General features: G+C 38.8%; 1 protein-coding gene across 2 annotated transcripts in view; it reads left to right on the top strand.

Annotated features, from left to right (window-relative positions):
• The window catches only part of MNS1 (meiosis specific nuclear structural 1), a 98,944-nt gene that overhangs the window by 72,273 nt on the left and 10,821 nt on the right, over window positions 1-15,850 (top strand). For both annotated transcript variants that reach the window (XM_082617093.1, XM_082617092.1), the window contains one exon: window positions 9,715-9,972. In XM_082617093.1, the coding sequence (XP_082473219.1) occupies window positions 9,715-9,972 (258 nt within the window). The remainder of the gene's footprint in view (window positions 1-9,714; window positions 9,973-15,850) is intronic.

The following is a 15,850-nucleotide window of genomic DNA, read 5'->3' as shown; positions in this document are numbered from 1 at the left end:
GTGTTCCTCCCTCTGCTATATTTTGGAAGAGTTTGAGAAGGATAGGCATTAGCTCTTCTCTAAATGTTTGATAGAATTCGCCTGTGAAGCCACCTGGTCCTGGGCTTTTGTGTGTTGGAAGATTTTTAATCACAGTTTCTAGTTCAGTGCTTGTGATTGGTCTGTTCATATTTTCTATTTCTTCCTGATTCACTCTTGGCAGTTGTGCATTTCTAAGAATTTGTCCATTTCTTCCAGGTTGTCCATTTTATTGGCATAGAGTTGCTTGTAGTAATCCCTCATGATCTTTTGTATTTCTGCAGTGTCAGCTGTTACTTCTCCTTTTTCATTTCTAATTCTATTGATTTGAGTCTTCTCCCTTTTATTCTTGATGAGTCTGGCTAATGGTTTATCAATTTTGTTTATCTTCTCAAAAGAACCAGCTTTTAGTTTTATTGATCTTTGTAATCGTTTCCTTCATTTCTTTCTGGTCTGATTTTTATGATTTCCTTCCTTCTGCTAACTTTGGGGTTTTTTTGTTCTTCTTATTGCTTTAGGTGCAAGGTTAGGTTGTTTATTCGAGATGTTTCCTGTTTCTTAAGGTAGGATTGTACTGCTATAAACTTCCCTCTTAGAACTGCTTTTGCTGCATCCCATAGGTTTTGGGTCGTCGTGTCTCCATTGTCATTTGTTTCTAGGTATTTTTTGATTTCCTCTTTGATTTCTTCACTGATAACTTCGTTTTTAAGTAGTGTATTGTTTAGCCTCCATGTGTTTGTATGTTTTACAGATCTTTTCCTGTAATTGATATCTAGTCTCATAGCGTTGTGGTTGGAAAAGATACTTGATACAATTTCAATTTTCTTCAATTTACCAAGGCTTGATTTGTGACCCAAGATATGATTTATCCTGGAGAATGTTCCATGAGCACTTGAGAAAAATGTGTATTCTGTTGTTTTTGGATGGAATGTCCTATAAATATCAATTAAGTCCATCTTGTTTAATGTATCATTTAAAGCTTGTGTTTCCTTATTTATTTTCATTTTGGATGATCTGTCCATTGGTGAAAATGGAGTGTTAAGGTCCCCTACTATGAATGCGTTTATGTCGATTTCCCTTTTATGGCTGTTAGTATTTGCCTTATGTATTGAGGTGCTCCTACTTTGGGTGCATAAATATTTACAATTGTTATATCTTCTTCTTGGATCGATCCCTTGATCATTATGTAGTGTCCTTCTTTGTCTCTTCTAATAGTCTTTATTTTAAAGTCTATTTTGTCTGATATGAGAATTGCTACTCCAGCTTTCTTTTGGTTTCCATTTGCATGGAATATCTTTTTCCATCCCCTTACTTTCAGTCTGTATGTGTCTCTAGGTCTGAGGTGGGTCTCTTGTAGACAGCATATATATGGGTCTTGTTTTTATATCCATTCAGCCAATCTGTGTCTTTTGGTGGGAGCATTTAGTCCATTTACATTTAAGGTAATTATTGATATGTATGTTCCTATTCCCATTTTCTTAATTGTTTTGGGTTCGTCATTGTAAGTCTTTTCCTTCTGTTGTGTTTCTTGCCTAGAGAAGTTCCTTTAGCATTTGTTGTAAAGCTGGTTTGGTGGTGCTGAACTCTCTCAGCTTTTGCTTGTCTGTAAACGTTTTAATTTCTCCATCAAATCTGAATGAGATCCTTGCTGGGTAGAGTAATCTTGGTTGCAGGTTTTTCTCCTTCATCACTTTAAATATGTCCTTCCAGTTCCTTGTGGCTTGCAGAGTTTCTGCTGAAAGATCAGCTGTTAACCTTATGGGGATTCCCTTGTGTGTTATTTGTTGTTTTTCCTTGCTGCTTTTAATATGTTTTCTTTGTATTTAATTTTTGACAGTTTGATTAATATGTGTCTTGGCGTATTTTTCTTGGATTTATCCTGTATGGGACTCTTTGTGCTTCCTGGACTTGATTAACTATTTCCTTTCCCATATTATGGAAGTTTTCAGCTATAATCTCTTCAAATATTTTCTCAGTCCCTTTCTTTTTCTCTTCTTCTTCTGGAACCCCTATAATTAGAATGTTGATGCGTTTAATGTTGTCCCAGAGGTCTCTGAGACTGTCCTCAGTTCTTTTCATTCTTTTTTCTTTATTCTGCTCTGCAGTAGTTATATCCACTATTTTATCTTCCATGTCACTTATCCGTTCTTTTGCCTCAGTTATTCTGCTATTTATCCCATCTAGAGTATGTTTAATTTCATTTATTGTGTTCATCGTTGCTTGTTTCATCTTTAGTTCTTCTAGGTCCTTGTTAAATGTTGCTTTTATTGTGTCTATTCTATTTCCAGATTTGGGATCATCTTTACTATCATTATTCTGAATTCTTTTTCAGGTAGACTGCCTATTTCCTCTTCATTTGTTAGATCTGGTGGGTTTTTATCTTGCTCCTTCATCTTCTGTGTGTTTTTCTGTCTTCTCATTTTGCTTATCTTACTGTGTTTGGGGTCTCCTTTTTGCAGGCTGCAGGTTCGTAGTTCCCGTTGTTTTTGGTGTCTGTCCCCAGTGGGTAAAGTTGGTTCAGTGGGTTGTGTAGGCTTCCTGGTGGAGGGGTCTAGTGCCTGTGTTCTGGTTGATGAAGCTGGATCTTGTCTTTCTGGTGGGCAGGTCCACATCTGGTGGTGTGTTTCGGGGTGTCTGTGGACTTATTATTTTAGGCAGCCTCTCCACTAATGGGTGGGGTTGTGTTCCTGTCTTGCTAGTTGTTTGGCATAGGGTGTCCAGCACTGTAGCTTGCTGGTCGTTGAGTGAAGCTGGGTGCTGGTGTTGAGATGGAGATCTCTGGGTGATTTTCACTGTTTGATATTATGTGGAGCTGGGAGGTCTCTTGAGGACCAGTGTCCTGAAGTTGGCTCTCCCACCTCAGAGTCACAGCACTGACTCCTGGCTGCAGCACCAAGAGTCTTTAATCCACATGGCTCAGAATAAAAGGGAGAAAAAGTAGAAAGAAAGAGTTAGTAGTAGAAGAAGAAAGAAAGAAAGAAAGAAAGAAAGAGAAAGGAGGGAGGGAGGAAGGAAGGAAGGATGGAAGGAAGGAAGGAAAGAAAGAAAGAAAGAAAGGGAAAGGAGGGAGGGAGGAAGGAAGGAAGGATGGAAGGAAGGAAGGAAAGAAAGAAAGAAAGAAGATAAATAAAGTAAAATAAAGTAAGATAAAATAAAGTTATTAAAATAAAAAGTAATTATTTAGGAAAAAAACAAAACAAAACAAAAAATGGATGGATAGGACCCTAGGACAAATGGTGGAAGCAAAGCTATACAGACGAAATCTCACACAGAAGCATACACATACATACTCACAAAAAGAGGAAAAGGGGAAAAAATCATAAATCTTGCTCTCAAAGTCCACCTCCTCAATTTGGGATGATTCGTTGTCTAAAGGAGGGAAGGAAGGAAAGAAAGAAAGAAAGAAACAAAGTAAAATAATATAAAGATAAAATAAAGTTATTAAAATAAAAAATAATTATTAAGAAAAAAACTTTTTTTAAAAACAGATGGACAGAACCATAGGACAAATGGTGGAAACAAAGCTATACAGACAAAATCTCACACAGAAGCATATACATACACACTCACAAAAAGAGGAAAAAATCATAAATCTTGCTCTCAGAGTCCACCTCCTCAATTTGGGATGTTTCGTTGTCTATTCATGTATTCCACAGATGCAGGGTACATCAAGTTGATTGTGGAGCTTTAATCTGCTGCTTCTGAGGCTGCTGGGAGAGATTTCTCTTTCTCTTGTTTGTTCTCACAGCTCCCAGGGCTCAGCTTTGGATTTGGCCCCGCCTCTGTGTGTAGGTCACTGGAGGGCGTCTGTTCTTTGCTCAGACAGGATGGGGTTAAAGGAGCAGCTGCTTCGGAGACTCTGGTTCACTGAGGCCGGTGGTAGGGAGGGGTACGGAGTGCGGGGCAATCCTGCGGCGGCAGAGGCCAGCGTGACGTTGCACCAGCCTGAGGCATGTTATGCGTTCTCCCGGGGAAGTTGTCCCTGGATCCCGGGACCCTGGCAGTGGCATGCTGCACAGGCTCCCGGAATGGGGGTGTGGATAGTGACCTGTGCTCACACACAGGCTTCTTGGTGGTGGCAGCAGCAGCCTTAGCATCTCATGCCCGTCTCTGGGGTTCGTGCTTTTAGCCGCGGCTCGTGCCCGTCTCTGGAGCTCCTTTAAGCAGCGCTCTTAATCCCCTCTCCTCGAGCACCAGGAAACAAAGAGGGAGAAAAAGTCTCTTGCCTCTTCGGCAGGTCCCGACTTTTCCCTGGACTCCCTCCCAGCTAGCCGTGGTGCACTAACCCCCTGCAGGCTGTGTTCACGCGGCCACCCCCAGTCCTCTCCCTGCACTCTGACTGAAGCCCGAGCCTCAGCTCCCAGCCCCGCCTGCCCCGGCGGGTGAGCAGAGAAGCCTCTGGGGCTGGTGAGTGCTGGTTGGCACCGATCCTCTGCGCGGGAATCTCCCCGCTTTGCCCTCTGCACCCCTGTTGCTGTGGTATCCTCCATGGCTCCGAAGCTTCCCCCTCCGCCACCCGCAGTCTCTGCCCGCGAAGGGGCTTCGTAGTGTGTGGAAACCTTTCCTCCTTCACAGCTCCCTCCCACTGGTGCAGGTCCTGTTCCTATCCTTTTGTCTCTGTTTATTCTTTTTTCTTTTGCCCTACCCAGGTACGTGGGGACTTTCTTGCCTTTTGGGAGGTCTGAGGTCTTCTGCCAGCATTCAGTAGGTGTTCTGTAGGAGTTGTTCCACGTGTAGCTGTATTTCTGGTGTATCTGTGGGGAGGAAGGTGATCTCCGCGTCTTACTCTTCCGCCATCTTCCCCTCCTCCAGATTTTTTTTTTATGTGTGAGAATATTTTAAGTTCTACTCTCTTTGGAAATTTCATTTATACAATAAAGTGTTATCAACTATAGTCACCATGTTTTATATTAGATCCTCAGACCTTATTTGTTTTAGAGCCAGAAACTTGTACCATTTTACCAATGTCTTTCTATTTCCTCCACTTGCCAGCCTCTGGCAACCAGTTTTCAACTTTGTGTTTCAATGAGTTTGACATTTTTTTCTTTTTCGATTCCACACATAAGTGTTACCATGCAATATTTGTCTTTCTTTGTCCAGCTCATTTTACTTAGCATAAAGCCCTCAGGGGCCATCCATGTTGTCAAAAATAGCAGGATTTCATTCTTTTTTATGGCTGAACAATATTCCAGTTTATATAGATGTACCACATTTTTTAATCCATTCATATGTTTATGGACAATTAGGTTGTTTCCATATTTTTGTTATTGTGAGTAATACTGCAATGAACATGGGAGTGCATATACCTTGTTAAGATCCTGTTTTCATTTCCTTTGGATATATACCTGGCAGTGGGATTGCTGGATCACACCTAAGAAGTGTAGCCCCGCTTGCCGCAACTAGAGAAAGCCCACGTGCAGCAACAAAGACCAAAAGCAGCCAAAAAATAGATAAATAAGTTTTTTTTTAATTAATAATTTCTTAATCTTGTTAGGAAAATGAAAATGCAAGCCACAATTTGGTAGAAAATATTCCCTATATGTGTATCTTACAAATAACCTTTATCCAGAATATATAAAGAACATTCATAGCTTGATAAAAGAATATAAAAAACCCAGTTTAAAAAAAAATTAATTTATTTATTTTTGGCTGCATTGGGTCTTTGTTGCTGTGCGCAGGCTTTCTTTTTAGTTGCGGCGAGCAGGGGCCACTCTTTGCTGCAGTGTGCGGGCCTCTCACTACGGTGGCTTCTCTTGTTGCGGAGCACAGGCTCCAGGTGCATGGGCTTCAGTAGTTGTGGCTCACGGGCTCCAGAGCACAGGCTCAGCAGTTGTGGCGCACGGGCTCAGTTGCTCCACGGCATGTGGGATCTTCCTGGACCAGGGCTCGAAGCCATGTCCCCTGCATCGGCAGGCGAATTCCCAACCACTGCGCCACCAGGGAAGCCCCCCAGTTTTTTTGTTTTTTGTTTTTTGTTTTTTTTGCGGTACGTGGGCCTCTCACTGTTGTGGCCTCTCCCGTTGCGGAGCACAGGCTCCAGACGCACAGGCTCAGCGGCCATGGCTCACGGGCCTAGCCGCTCCGCAGCATGTGGGATCTTCCCGGACTGGGGCACGAACCCATGTCCCCTGCATCGGCAGGCGGACTCTCAACCACTGCGCCACCAGGGAAGTGCCCCCCCCCCGTTTTTTTTAAATGAGCCAAAAGTTTGAACACTTTGTTTGTTTGTTTTTTCTGGCCACACTGCACAGCTTGCAGGATCTTAGTTCCTTGACCAGGGATTAAACCCATGCCCTCAGCAGTGACAGTGGGGAGTCCTAACCACTGGACCACCAGGGAATTCCCAAAAGTTTTAAGTTTGTAAGACAAGATATATGAATAGCCAAGTACACAATAAATTATAGCTATTAGTACTATTATTTGTAATACTATTAGCTATATAAAAATGGAACATTATTTTAGATACTGTTTCATTAACGAGGAGGAAATAGATACCATGTAAAATATCAAAACTTATTTCATGTAAATCCTTAATTAACTGCATGTAAGAATATAAAATGTGTCCAGTTTTTTTAAGAAAACATCTTAATGTAATCCACTTATAGATACCTAATGTCAAATAACACCAAAAAGCATTAAGAATAAAATGATGGAGGAAGGCATAACAGGCATATATGACCAAATGGGAAGCAGGTAGGCAGGGTTATCACTAGGTAAGTGGAATATCAAATGAATCCCAGATACCACAGATAAAAGGTATAATCACCAAGGGAGGTAAAACAGAATGAACATTTAATCTTCCACGTAACGTTGTATTGAAGTACATAACTTTAAAAGCTGTTAGATCGCCAAAGAAAATTTACTGGAATAATACAAGGGGAAAGCGTGTTTAAACATCACTAGAAATTAATAACAAATATTTTAAACTACTAACTGAAAATCTAAAAACTTTCTTTTCAATTATTATTGGTTGAAGAGGATATTTGCAGAAAATTCAGAGGATAAATTTATGACCTATCAAAATCTATCAGGCAATTAATTATTAAATGAGAAATATTAGAAAAAACTGTGTAGGCAACCAACTCAATAACTGAGAAAAAAATATAAGTTCAAGTATGAGGCAAGAATATGGAAGGAAATAATAAAGATACAAGTAGAAATAAACCAAAAATCAGGAGAACACATTAGCATTTATTAATCCAGTTGCTTAATATTGGGGGGGAAAAGATTTTACTCTGGAAAAATGTAATAAAAAAGAAAAAAGGTGAAAACAAAATTTGAAGGAATAAAGGGTCTATAAAGAGAGTAGACTAGAAAAATAGTGAAAAGTTATTCAATTATCTACTAATAAAATGAAAATATCAATGGCACAATTTTCTGCATTAAAAATACAGTGATTTCAAAAAATGTAGAAAAACTAGACAAAATAAGATTATTAAGGATATTTCCTCTATCACAAGACTTTTGTGCCCTGCCTCACATCTTCTCAGTCTCACCTCTGATTTCAGTGACAGCTGTGGGGAACAGTTGTGAGGGCTCAGACGGACTCTGTGCTGACGGCTTCCTAAAGTGTAGGGGTGTGGTGGGGGGGGCAGGGAGGTAACATCCTCTGGGGCATCCCTCAACCAACAGTGGACAGAAATTGAGGGATAAATTCTTCTCTGCCTGGCGGCCTTTGGGAAGGTCCTAAAAGGTGCTCCATGCATTCCTCACAAGGTCCTGGCAGGATTAAGCCTCAGTTGTCTGAGGCGGTAACCAGCTCAGTGATGTAACCTTGTGTTGGCTTTTCTTCCTTCCTTGTTTTACTCTGTCCCTCACCACTGAGATTCCCTCCCTGGTAAAATATCTATATATAAGTCCTTGTTTAAGGCTCTGCTTTCAGAGGAGGACCCAGACTAAGATATCTCTAAAAAGTTTCCAGCCTCAGAGTAGTTTTACAGCAAATTACTTCAAACCTTCAGTGAACTATTCCTCAAACCACATAATGGGTTTTAGAACACAGAAAAGGATGGAAAATTATACAGTTCATATTATGTAACTACATAATCCTGATCCAGAAACATCAGAGTACATGAACACTTTTCTGGTTGAAAAACATAATAAACGGTGTGTTGTTTTGCCAAACTCTTCCCTGTTCTTTAGCCAGATGTCTTCACCATTGGATTAAACTAAAATTTGTATGGGAGATGGTTGCCAGGCAATGTCAACAGTTCATTTAGTTCAATATGTACTGAATTCCTCTGTGCAAAGTATTATGATAAGCTGTGGAGGAATTCAAAGCTAACTGACACAGCGTCTTTGCCTTCAGTGAGCCTTTGACTTCTATGAAATATATGGTAAATAAACACAAACTATATATTATAAAATCACTACGTGCCCAGCATCCCAAAGGAATATAAGATATGCCATCTATGAATTTATTTTTAGTGAGAAGATGAGGCATGTATATATGGAATAAAATTAAATGATGGAACATTAAATGGTGTAAGAGCTCACAAAGAGAGAGAAGTTTGAGTTAGAGTGATTAGAGAAGACTATGGAGGAGGTAGGATTTGAAAAGAGGATTAGATAGGGATAAATGAAGAAAAAGAGGCTGAATGATCTATATAATGAACAAAGTTGCTGTAACTGATACTGCAGATTGGCTCACTTAAAACCCACTCCTACTCCTACCACATCCTACCCTGTTTTAAATTCATTTTTCTTTATTATAAAGACTATAAAGTTAAAACTATATTTCTCTTCTTTTAGCTAGAATTCTTCATATGAACTATGTTACCTCCAACAGTCATCACCCCCACTTCAAGGTGTGAAGATGGAAGTGAGCAAAATGAGATAGCAGTCAGAGTTACCATAGGCAGAGTTACCATAATAGGACTTGAGCAGTGTGAGGACAGCTTGGTTCCCTGGCCTTCCAGGAAGTTCTGTATGCCACCTGATGGCCTAGAGTAAATCCCTTGTAGTTTGTGTTATCTGTAGGTAAGAACCTTGGCCATCTGGGTGTTGTTAAGGCAGTATTTTGAATGCTTTGAAGATTCTGGCCTACCTGGAGCTTGTATTAGAATTGAGCAAATTTGGTTAGATTAGCAAATGATTTAAAATTTACATCGGTCCTAATTGAATAGATAGATGATAAAGCAAAAATGGGTGATGACTGTAAAATTCTTTGTATTTTTTGAAATCTTTCATAATAAAATGTTGGGGAAATTAAACCTTGTAGGAAAGGACTTTAACTGCTTCAAGTAAATTTGAATTTCCCTGAAATACTTCCGATTGTCATTGCTAGATTATTCTGAAAAATATTTATCAATGATTTGAACACAGGTTTCTAGAATGATTCATAGTTGGTACAAATTATACAGATGACAGATTTAATAAACTGAGATATACAAAAATTTTTTATATCAGCTCTTTTCAAAGTTAATGCATTAATTCTGACTACAGAAACAAGGTGGTAAATATATATTAATTAAAATTTAAAATAAGTAATAGGAGGCAATCCAAGGATAACATGTACTTTGTGTAACTATTAGTTTTTAAAGGATGGGGCAAAGTGTTACCTTGAAAAGCCTTAATTTTTCAGTTTTATTTCATATTGTGACACTAAGCTTAATCAAACTCTGTTCTACCCTATCTTTATAAATCTGCTGTAAAGAAATAGTTACTGAATTAACTTTTATATGTATTGTGATTTAGGAAGAAGCAGAAGAGAAATCGAGAAAGCAAAAGGAGTTGAAGCAAAATTTTATGGAACAAATGGCCTTGAAGGAACTAGTACTTCAGGCTGCAAAAGAGGAAGAGGAGATCTTTAGAAAAGCTATGCTGGAGAAGTTTGCTGAGGATGATCGAATAGAATTAGTGAATGCTCAGAAGCAAAGAATGAAGCAACTAGAACACAAGAGGGCTGTGGAAAAACTTATTGAAGAGCGTCGCAACCAGTTCCTTGCAGACAAAGTAAGAAAAAGTATTTTGGGTTTTTTTTTTTTGGTAATTATCATTGAATAGCAACCAGCTAATTTATTTATCCACTAAACATTTAATTGAGAACCGTTTATGTGCCAGATGTAAGATATCCACTTACTAATCACATGATATATAAGTTTTCTGACCACTTGTTAATCAGTGAATCTAGAAAATATTTGTTGATGCTTTCTATGTGTTAGACATTGTTTGGTGTTGAGAACACAAAGATAAATATGACTAAGTCCATATCATCTATGAGTTTTTGGTGTTGGTTAAGAAAAATACATTAGGGCTTCCCTGGTGGCACAGTGGTTGGGAGTCCGCCTGCCGATGCAGGGGACATGGGTTCATGCCCCGTCCGGAAGGATCCCACATGCCGTGGAGCAGCTGGGCCCATGAGCCACGGCCGCTGAGCCTGCGCATCCAGAGCCTGTGCTCCACAACGGGAGAGCCCACAACAGTGAGAGGCCTGTGTACCGCAAAAAAAAAAAAAAAAAAAAAAAAAATTAAAAGAAAAATAAAAAAGAAAAATACATTAAAAACAGTGATTATAAAGATATATCAAGTGCGTGTGATGATAATTATAGACATGGACATCTTGGTGTGGCAGAGAGGAGACAGATCATGAATGCCCTGGTTCCTATTTTAATGGTGGACTTTATCTAGGGAGACCCACTGAAGAATTAAGAAAGCTACATGATAAGATCTGCACTTGGAAAGATGACTCAGGTAGCAGTGTTGAGGACAGATGTGAGGGGAGTAAGACCAGACACAGGAAGATCAGTAAGGAAGTTATTATAGTTATCCCAGTGATAGGTGATGAAAACCCATGTGAACAGAGAAGGGATCCATCTGTGAGATGTTAGGAAGGTAGAGTTGATGGGACTTGGTGACCAATTAGTTCTGGAGAGTTGAGAGAAGAATTAGGCTACTACTAATAAATAATGCTATTATGTACTTCCATCTTCAGTGAGTGGTGATGTGCTACAGAAAGAGTATGTACAAAGAAAAGCAGATTTTGAGGGAGTATATAATTCCATTTTGTCCACATTGATTTTGAGGCCCAGGGGAAGATTTCTTAATTGGAAATGTGGATTTAAGAATTGGTGAGGAAACTAGCTTTGTGACTTTGGACACCTTGATTTGTCTATTTGTGTTTCATCCGTAAAACTGAAATAATACTTTAAGAACCAAATAAGAAAATGTGTAAGTGTTTTGAAAAGATAAAGAGCTCTAAATATGAAAAGTACAGATTAGGCATATGGCAAATATTTTTAAGTAGTAATAGAAGTGGTAGTAATAATAACTAACATTTACTGAGCATTTTCATATGTCATTCACTATTCTATACTCATTACAAAGTAATAACTTTTAACTTTCAACCCTGTGAATTAGATACTATTACTACCCCCATTTTAAAGATGTGGAAACTGAGGCATAGAGATTATATGTATTGCCCAAGGTTTCACAGCAAGTAAGTGGCAGAGCTGGGATTATTAAATTAATATCATAATGCTGATCTTTCCTGCATGGGTAGACAAAAAGAAATCTCAAGATATTCTTATAATCAACAGATACTTATCTGCTAGGCATTCTGCTGAGTGTTGGTGAGGGAACCAAAACAAATAAAAGCTCATTCTGGTAGCTTCTAATCTAGCAAAAGAAAATGTCTAGATACCCAAAAGACTCGACTATATATAGCACTATATTAAGAATATATTTCTTAAATGAACAATGTAAACATTTGTAGAATGTGGTAGTGTGGGATTTACTAGTGTTCAATACCTTTATGACAGAACTATGTGGATTTATCTGGAAATACATACAAATGAATAAAAGAAGACAGAGGAAGGCTATTCCAAGTTGGCAGCATATGGAATTATCAAATGGAGAAACCTGAATAATAGGCAGAGGAGTTTTGACATGATACAGTAGAAACTGGTTATCATAATATGGTCTTTAACAAGAGGAGAAAGTAGTAATTTAAGAGTGAAGAGATGAGGACCTGGAATAGGTTAACAGAGCAGTGGAAGGAGAGAGAAAGGGGAGAGTTTAAATATTTTTAAGGGAAGAATAGATGAGACCTGTATGATTTTTTTGGACCATATAAGGTAGAGTGGAGGAAGGAGTCAAAATAACTCTCAAAGTTTCAAACATGAGAAACTCAAGGAATACAAGTGCTGTTATGTTTTGAATTGGAGCAAAAAGATATAATGACTTCATTTTTAGTCATACTGAGTTTGAAATAGAAACGCAAGTTGAAAAATCCTGAAGGCAGTTGAACAGAAGAAAACTTAGGTCAAGTATTCTTAGACAAGCATTTCTGTCATTAAGTAGCACAGAGAGTTTCAAACTAAGATGATTCTTCCAAATAATATATTATAATGAGAAACAATCAGACGGCCAGCGACTGAGACTTGGAGAACATTCTAGTTAGGAGGTGGAAATAGTAGAAAAAATTGCCAAGACCGAGAAATGGTCAGAAAGATAAAAGAATCTGGAGATCTTGAACTGTGTCAAGTACAGCGCTTCTGCATATGGTCCCAAGCTGAGATGTCGGTGCAGCGGTTTCGCACTCAAGTGCCAGGTGCAAGGCCTCTGCACACGGTCCCCTACGAGCAAGTGAAACTAGGTGAAACACAGAGGAAAAAAGCCGGGTAGATGAAAGGCTCTTGGTGCTGCAGCCAGGAGTCAGTGCTGTGACTCTGAAGTGGGAGAGCCAACTTCAGGACACGGGTCCACAAGAGACCTCCCAGCTCCACATAATATCAAGCGGGAAAATCTCCCAGAGATCTCCATCTCAACACCAGCACCCAGCTTCAGTCAACGACCAGCAAACTACAGTGCTGGACACCCTATGCCAAGCAACTAGCAAGACAGGAACACAACCCCACCCATTAGCAGAGAGGCTGCCTAAAAATATAATAAAGCCACAGACACCCCAAAACACACCACCAGACGTGGACCTGTCCACCAGAAAGACAAGCTCAAGCCTCAACCACCAGAACACAGGCACTAGTCCCCCCCACCAGGAAGCCTACACAACCTACTGAAACAACCTTACCCACTGGGGACAGACACAAAAAACAACAGGAACTATGAATCTGCAGCCTGCAAAAAGGAGACCCCAAACACAGGAAGATAAGCAAAATGAGAAGACAGAAAAACACACAGCAGGTGAAGGAGCAAGATAAAAACCTACCAAACCTAACAAATGAAGAGGTAATAGGAAGTCTACCTGAAAAAGAATTCAGAATAATGATAGTAAAGATGATCCAAGATTCTATTTCCATGATCCAAAATCTTGGAAATAGAATAGACAAAATGCAAGAAACAGTTAACAAGGACCTAGAAGAACTAAAGATGAATCAAGCATCGATTAAAAACACAATAAATGAAATGAAAAATACTCTAGATGGGATCAATAGCAGAATAACTGAGGCAGAAGAATGGATAAGTGAGGTGGAAGATAAAATAGTGGAAATAACTGCTGCAGAGCAAAATAAAGAAAAAAGAATGAAAAGAACAGAGGACAGTCTCAGAGACCTCTGGGACAACATTAAACACACCAACAGTCAAATTATAGGGGTTCCAGAAGAAGAAGAGAAAAAGAAAGGGACTGAGAAAATATTTGAAGACATTATAGTTGAAAACTTCCCTAATATGGGAAAGGAAATAGTTAATCAAGTCCAGGAGGCACAGAGAGTCCCATACAGAATAAATCCAAGGAGGAATACGCCAAGACACATATTAATCAAACTGTCAAAAATTAAACACAAAGAAATCATACTAAAAGCAGCAAGGGAAAAACAACAAATAACACACACGGGAATCCCCATCAGGTTAACAGCTGATCTCTCAGCAGAAACTCTACAAGCCACAAGGGAGTGGCAGGACATAATTAAAGTGATGAAGGAGAAAAACCTGCAACCAAGATTACTCTACCCAGCAAGGATCTCATTCAGATTTGATGGAGAAATTAAAACGTTTACAGACAAGCAAAAGCTGAGAGAGTTCAGCACCACCAAACCAGCTTTACAACAAATGCTAAAGGAACTTCTCTAGGCAAGAAACACAACAGAAGGAAAATACCTATAATACCGAACCCAAAACAATTAAGGAAATGGGAATAGGAACATACATATCAATAATTACCTTAAATGTAAATGGACTAAATGCTCCCACCAAAAGACACAGATTGGCTGAATGGATACAAAAACAAGACCCATATATATGCTGTCTACAAGAGACCCACTTCTGACCTAGAGACACATACAGACTGAAAGTAAGGGGATGGAAAAAGATATTCCATGCAAATGGAAACCAAAAGAAAGCTGGAGTAGCAATTCTCATATCACACAAAATAGACTTTAAGATAAAGACTATTAGAAGAGACAAAGAAGGACACTACATAATGATCAAGGGATCGATCCAAGAAGAAGATATAACAATTGTAAATATTTATGCACCCAACATAGGAGCACCTCAATACATAAGGCAAATACTAACAGCCATAAAAGGGGAAATTGACAGTAACACACTCATAGTAGGGGACTTTAACACCCCACTTTCACCAAAGGACAGATCATCCAAAATGAAAATAAATAAGGAAACGCAAGCTTTAAATGATACATTAAACAAGATGGACTTAATTGATATTTATAGGACATTCCATCCAAAAACAACAGAATACACATTTTTCTCAAGTGCTCATGGAACTTTCTCCAGAATAGATCATATCTTGGGTCACAAATCAAGCCTTGGTAAATTTAAGAAAATTGAAATTGTATCAAGTATCTTTTCCGACCACAATGCTATGAGACTAGACATCAATTACAGGAAAACATCTGTAAAAAATACAAACACACGGACGCTAAACAATACACTACTCAATAACGAAGTGATCACTGAAGAAATCAAAGAGGAAATAAAAAAATACCTAGAAACAAATGACAATGGAGACACGACGACCCAAAACCTATGGGATGCAGCAAAAGCAGTTCTAAGGGGGAAGTTTATAGCAATACAATCCCACCTTAAGAAACAGGAAACATCTCGAGTAAACAACCTGACCCTGCACCTAAAGCAATTAGAGAAAGAAGAAAAAAAAAAACCCCAAAGTTAGCAGAAGGAAAGAAATCATAAAGATCAGATCAGAAATAAATGAAAAAGAAATGAAGGAAACGATAGCAAAGATCAATAAAACTAAAAGCTGGTTCTTTGAGAAGATAAATGAAATTGATAAACCATTAGCCAGACTCATCAAGAAAAAAAGGGAGAAGACTCAAATCAATAGAATTAGAAATGAAAAAGGAGAAGTAACAACTGACACTGCAGAAGTACAAAAGATCATGAGAGATTACTACAAGAAACTCTATGCCAATAAAATGGGCAACCTGGAAGAAATGGACAAATTCTTAGAAATGCACAAGCTGCCAAGACTGAATCAGGAAGAAATAGAAAATATGAATAGACCAATCACAAGCACTGAAATTGAAACTGTGATTTAAAATCTTCCAACAAACAAAAGCCCAGGACCAGATGGCTTCACAGGCGAATTCTATCAAACATTTAGAGAAGAGCTAACACCTATCCTTCTCAAACTCTTCCAAAATATAGCAGAGTGAGGAGCACTCCCAAACTCATTCTACGAGGCCACCATCACCTTGATACCAAAACCAGACAAGGATGTCACAAAGAAAGAAAACTACAGGCCAATATCACTGATGAACATAGATGCAAAACTCCTCAACAAAATACTAGCAAACAGAATCCAACAGCACATTAAAAGGATCACACACCATGATCAAGTGGTGTTTATTCCAGAAATGCAAGGATTCTTCAATATACGCAAATCAATCAATGTGAT

This window comes from Mesoplodon mirus (genome assembly GCF_964341445.2).
Source record: "Mesoplodon mirus genome assembly, chromosome: 4".
In the NCBI taxonomy this organism is placed as follows: domain Eukaryota; kingdom Metazoa; phylum Chordata; class Mammalia; order Artiodactyla; family Ziphiidae; genus Mesoplodon; species Mesoplodon mirus.
Note: the sequence above shows the minus strand (reverse complement) of the source record. Positions and strands in the feature narration are given on the sequence as shown.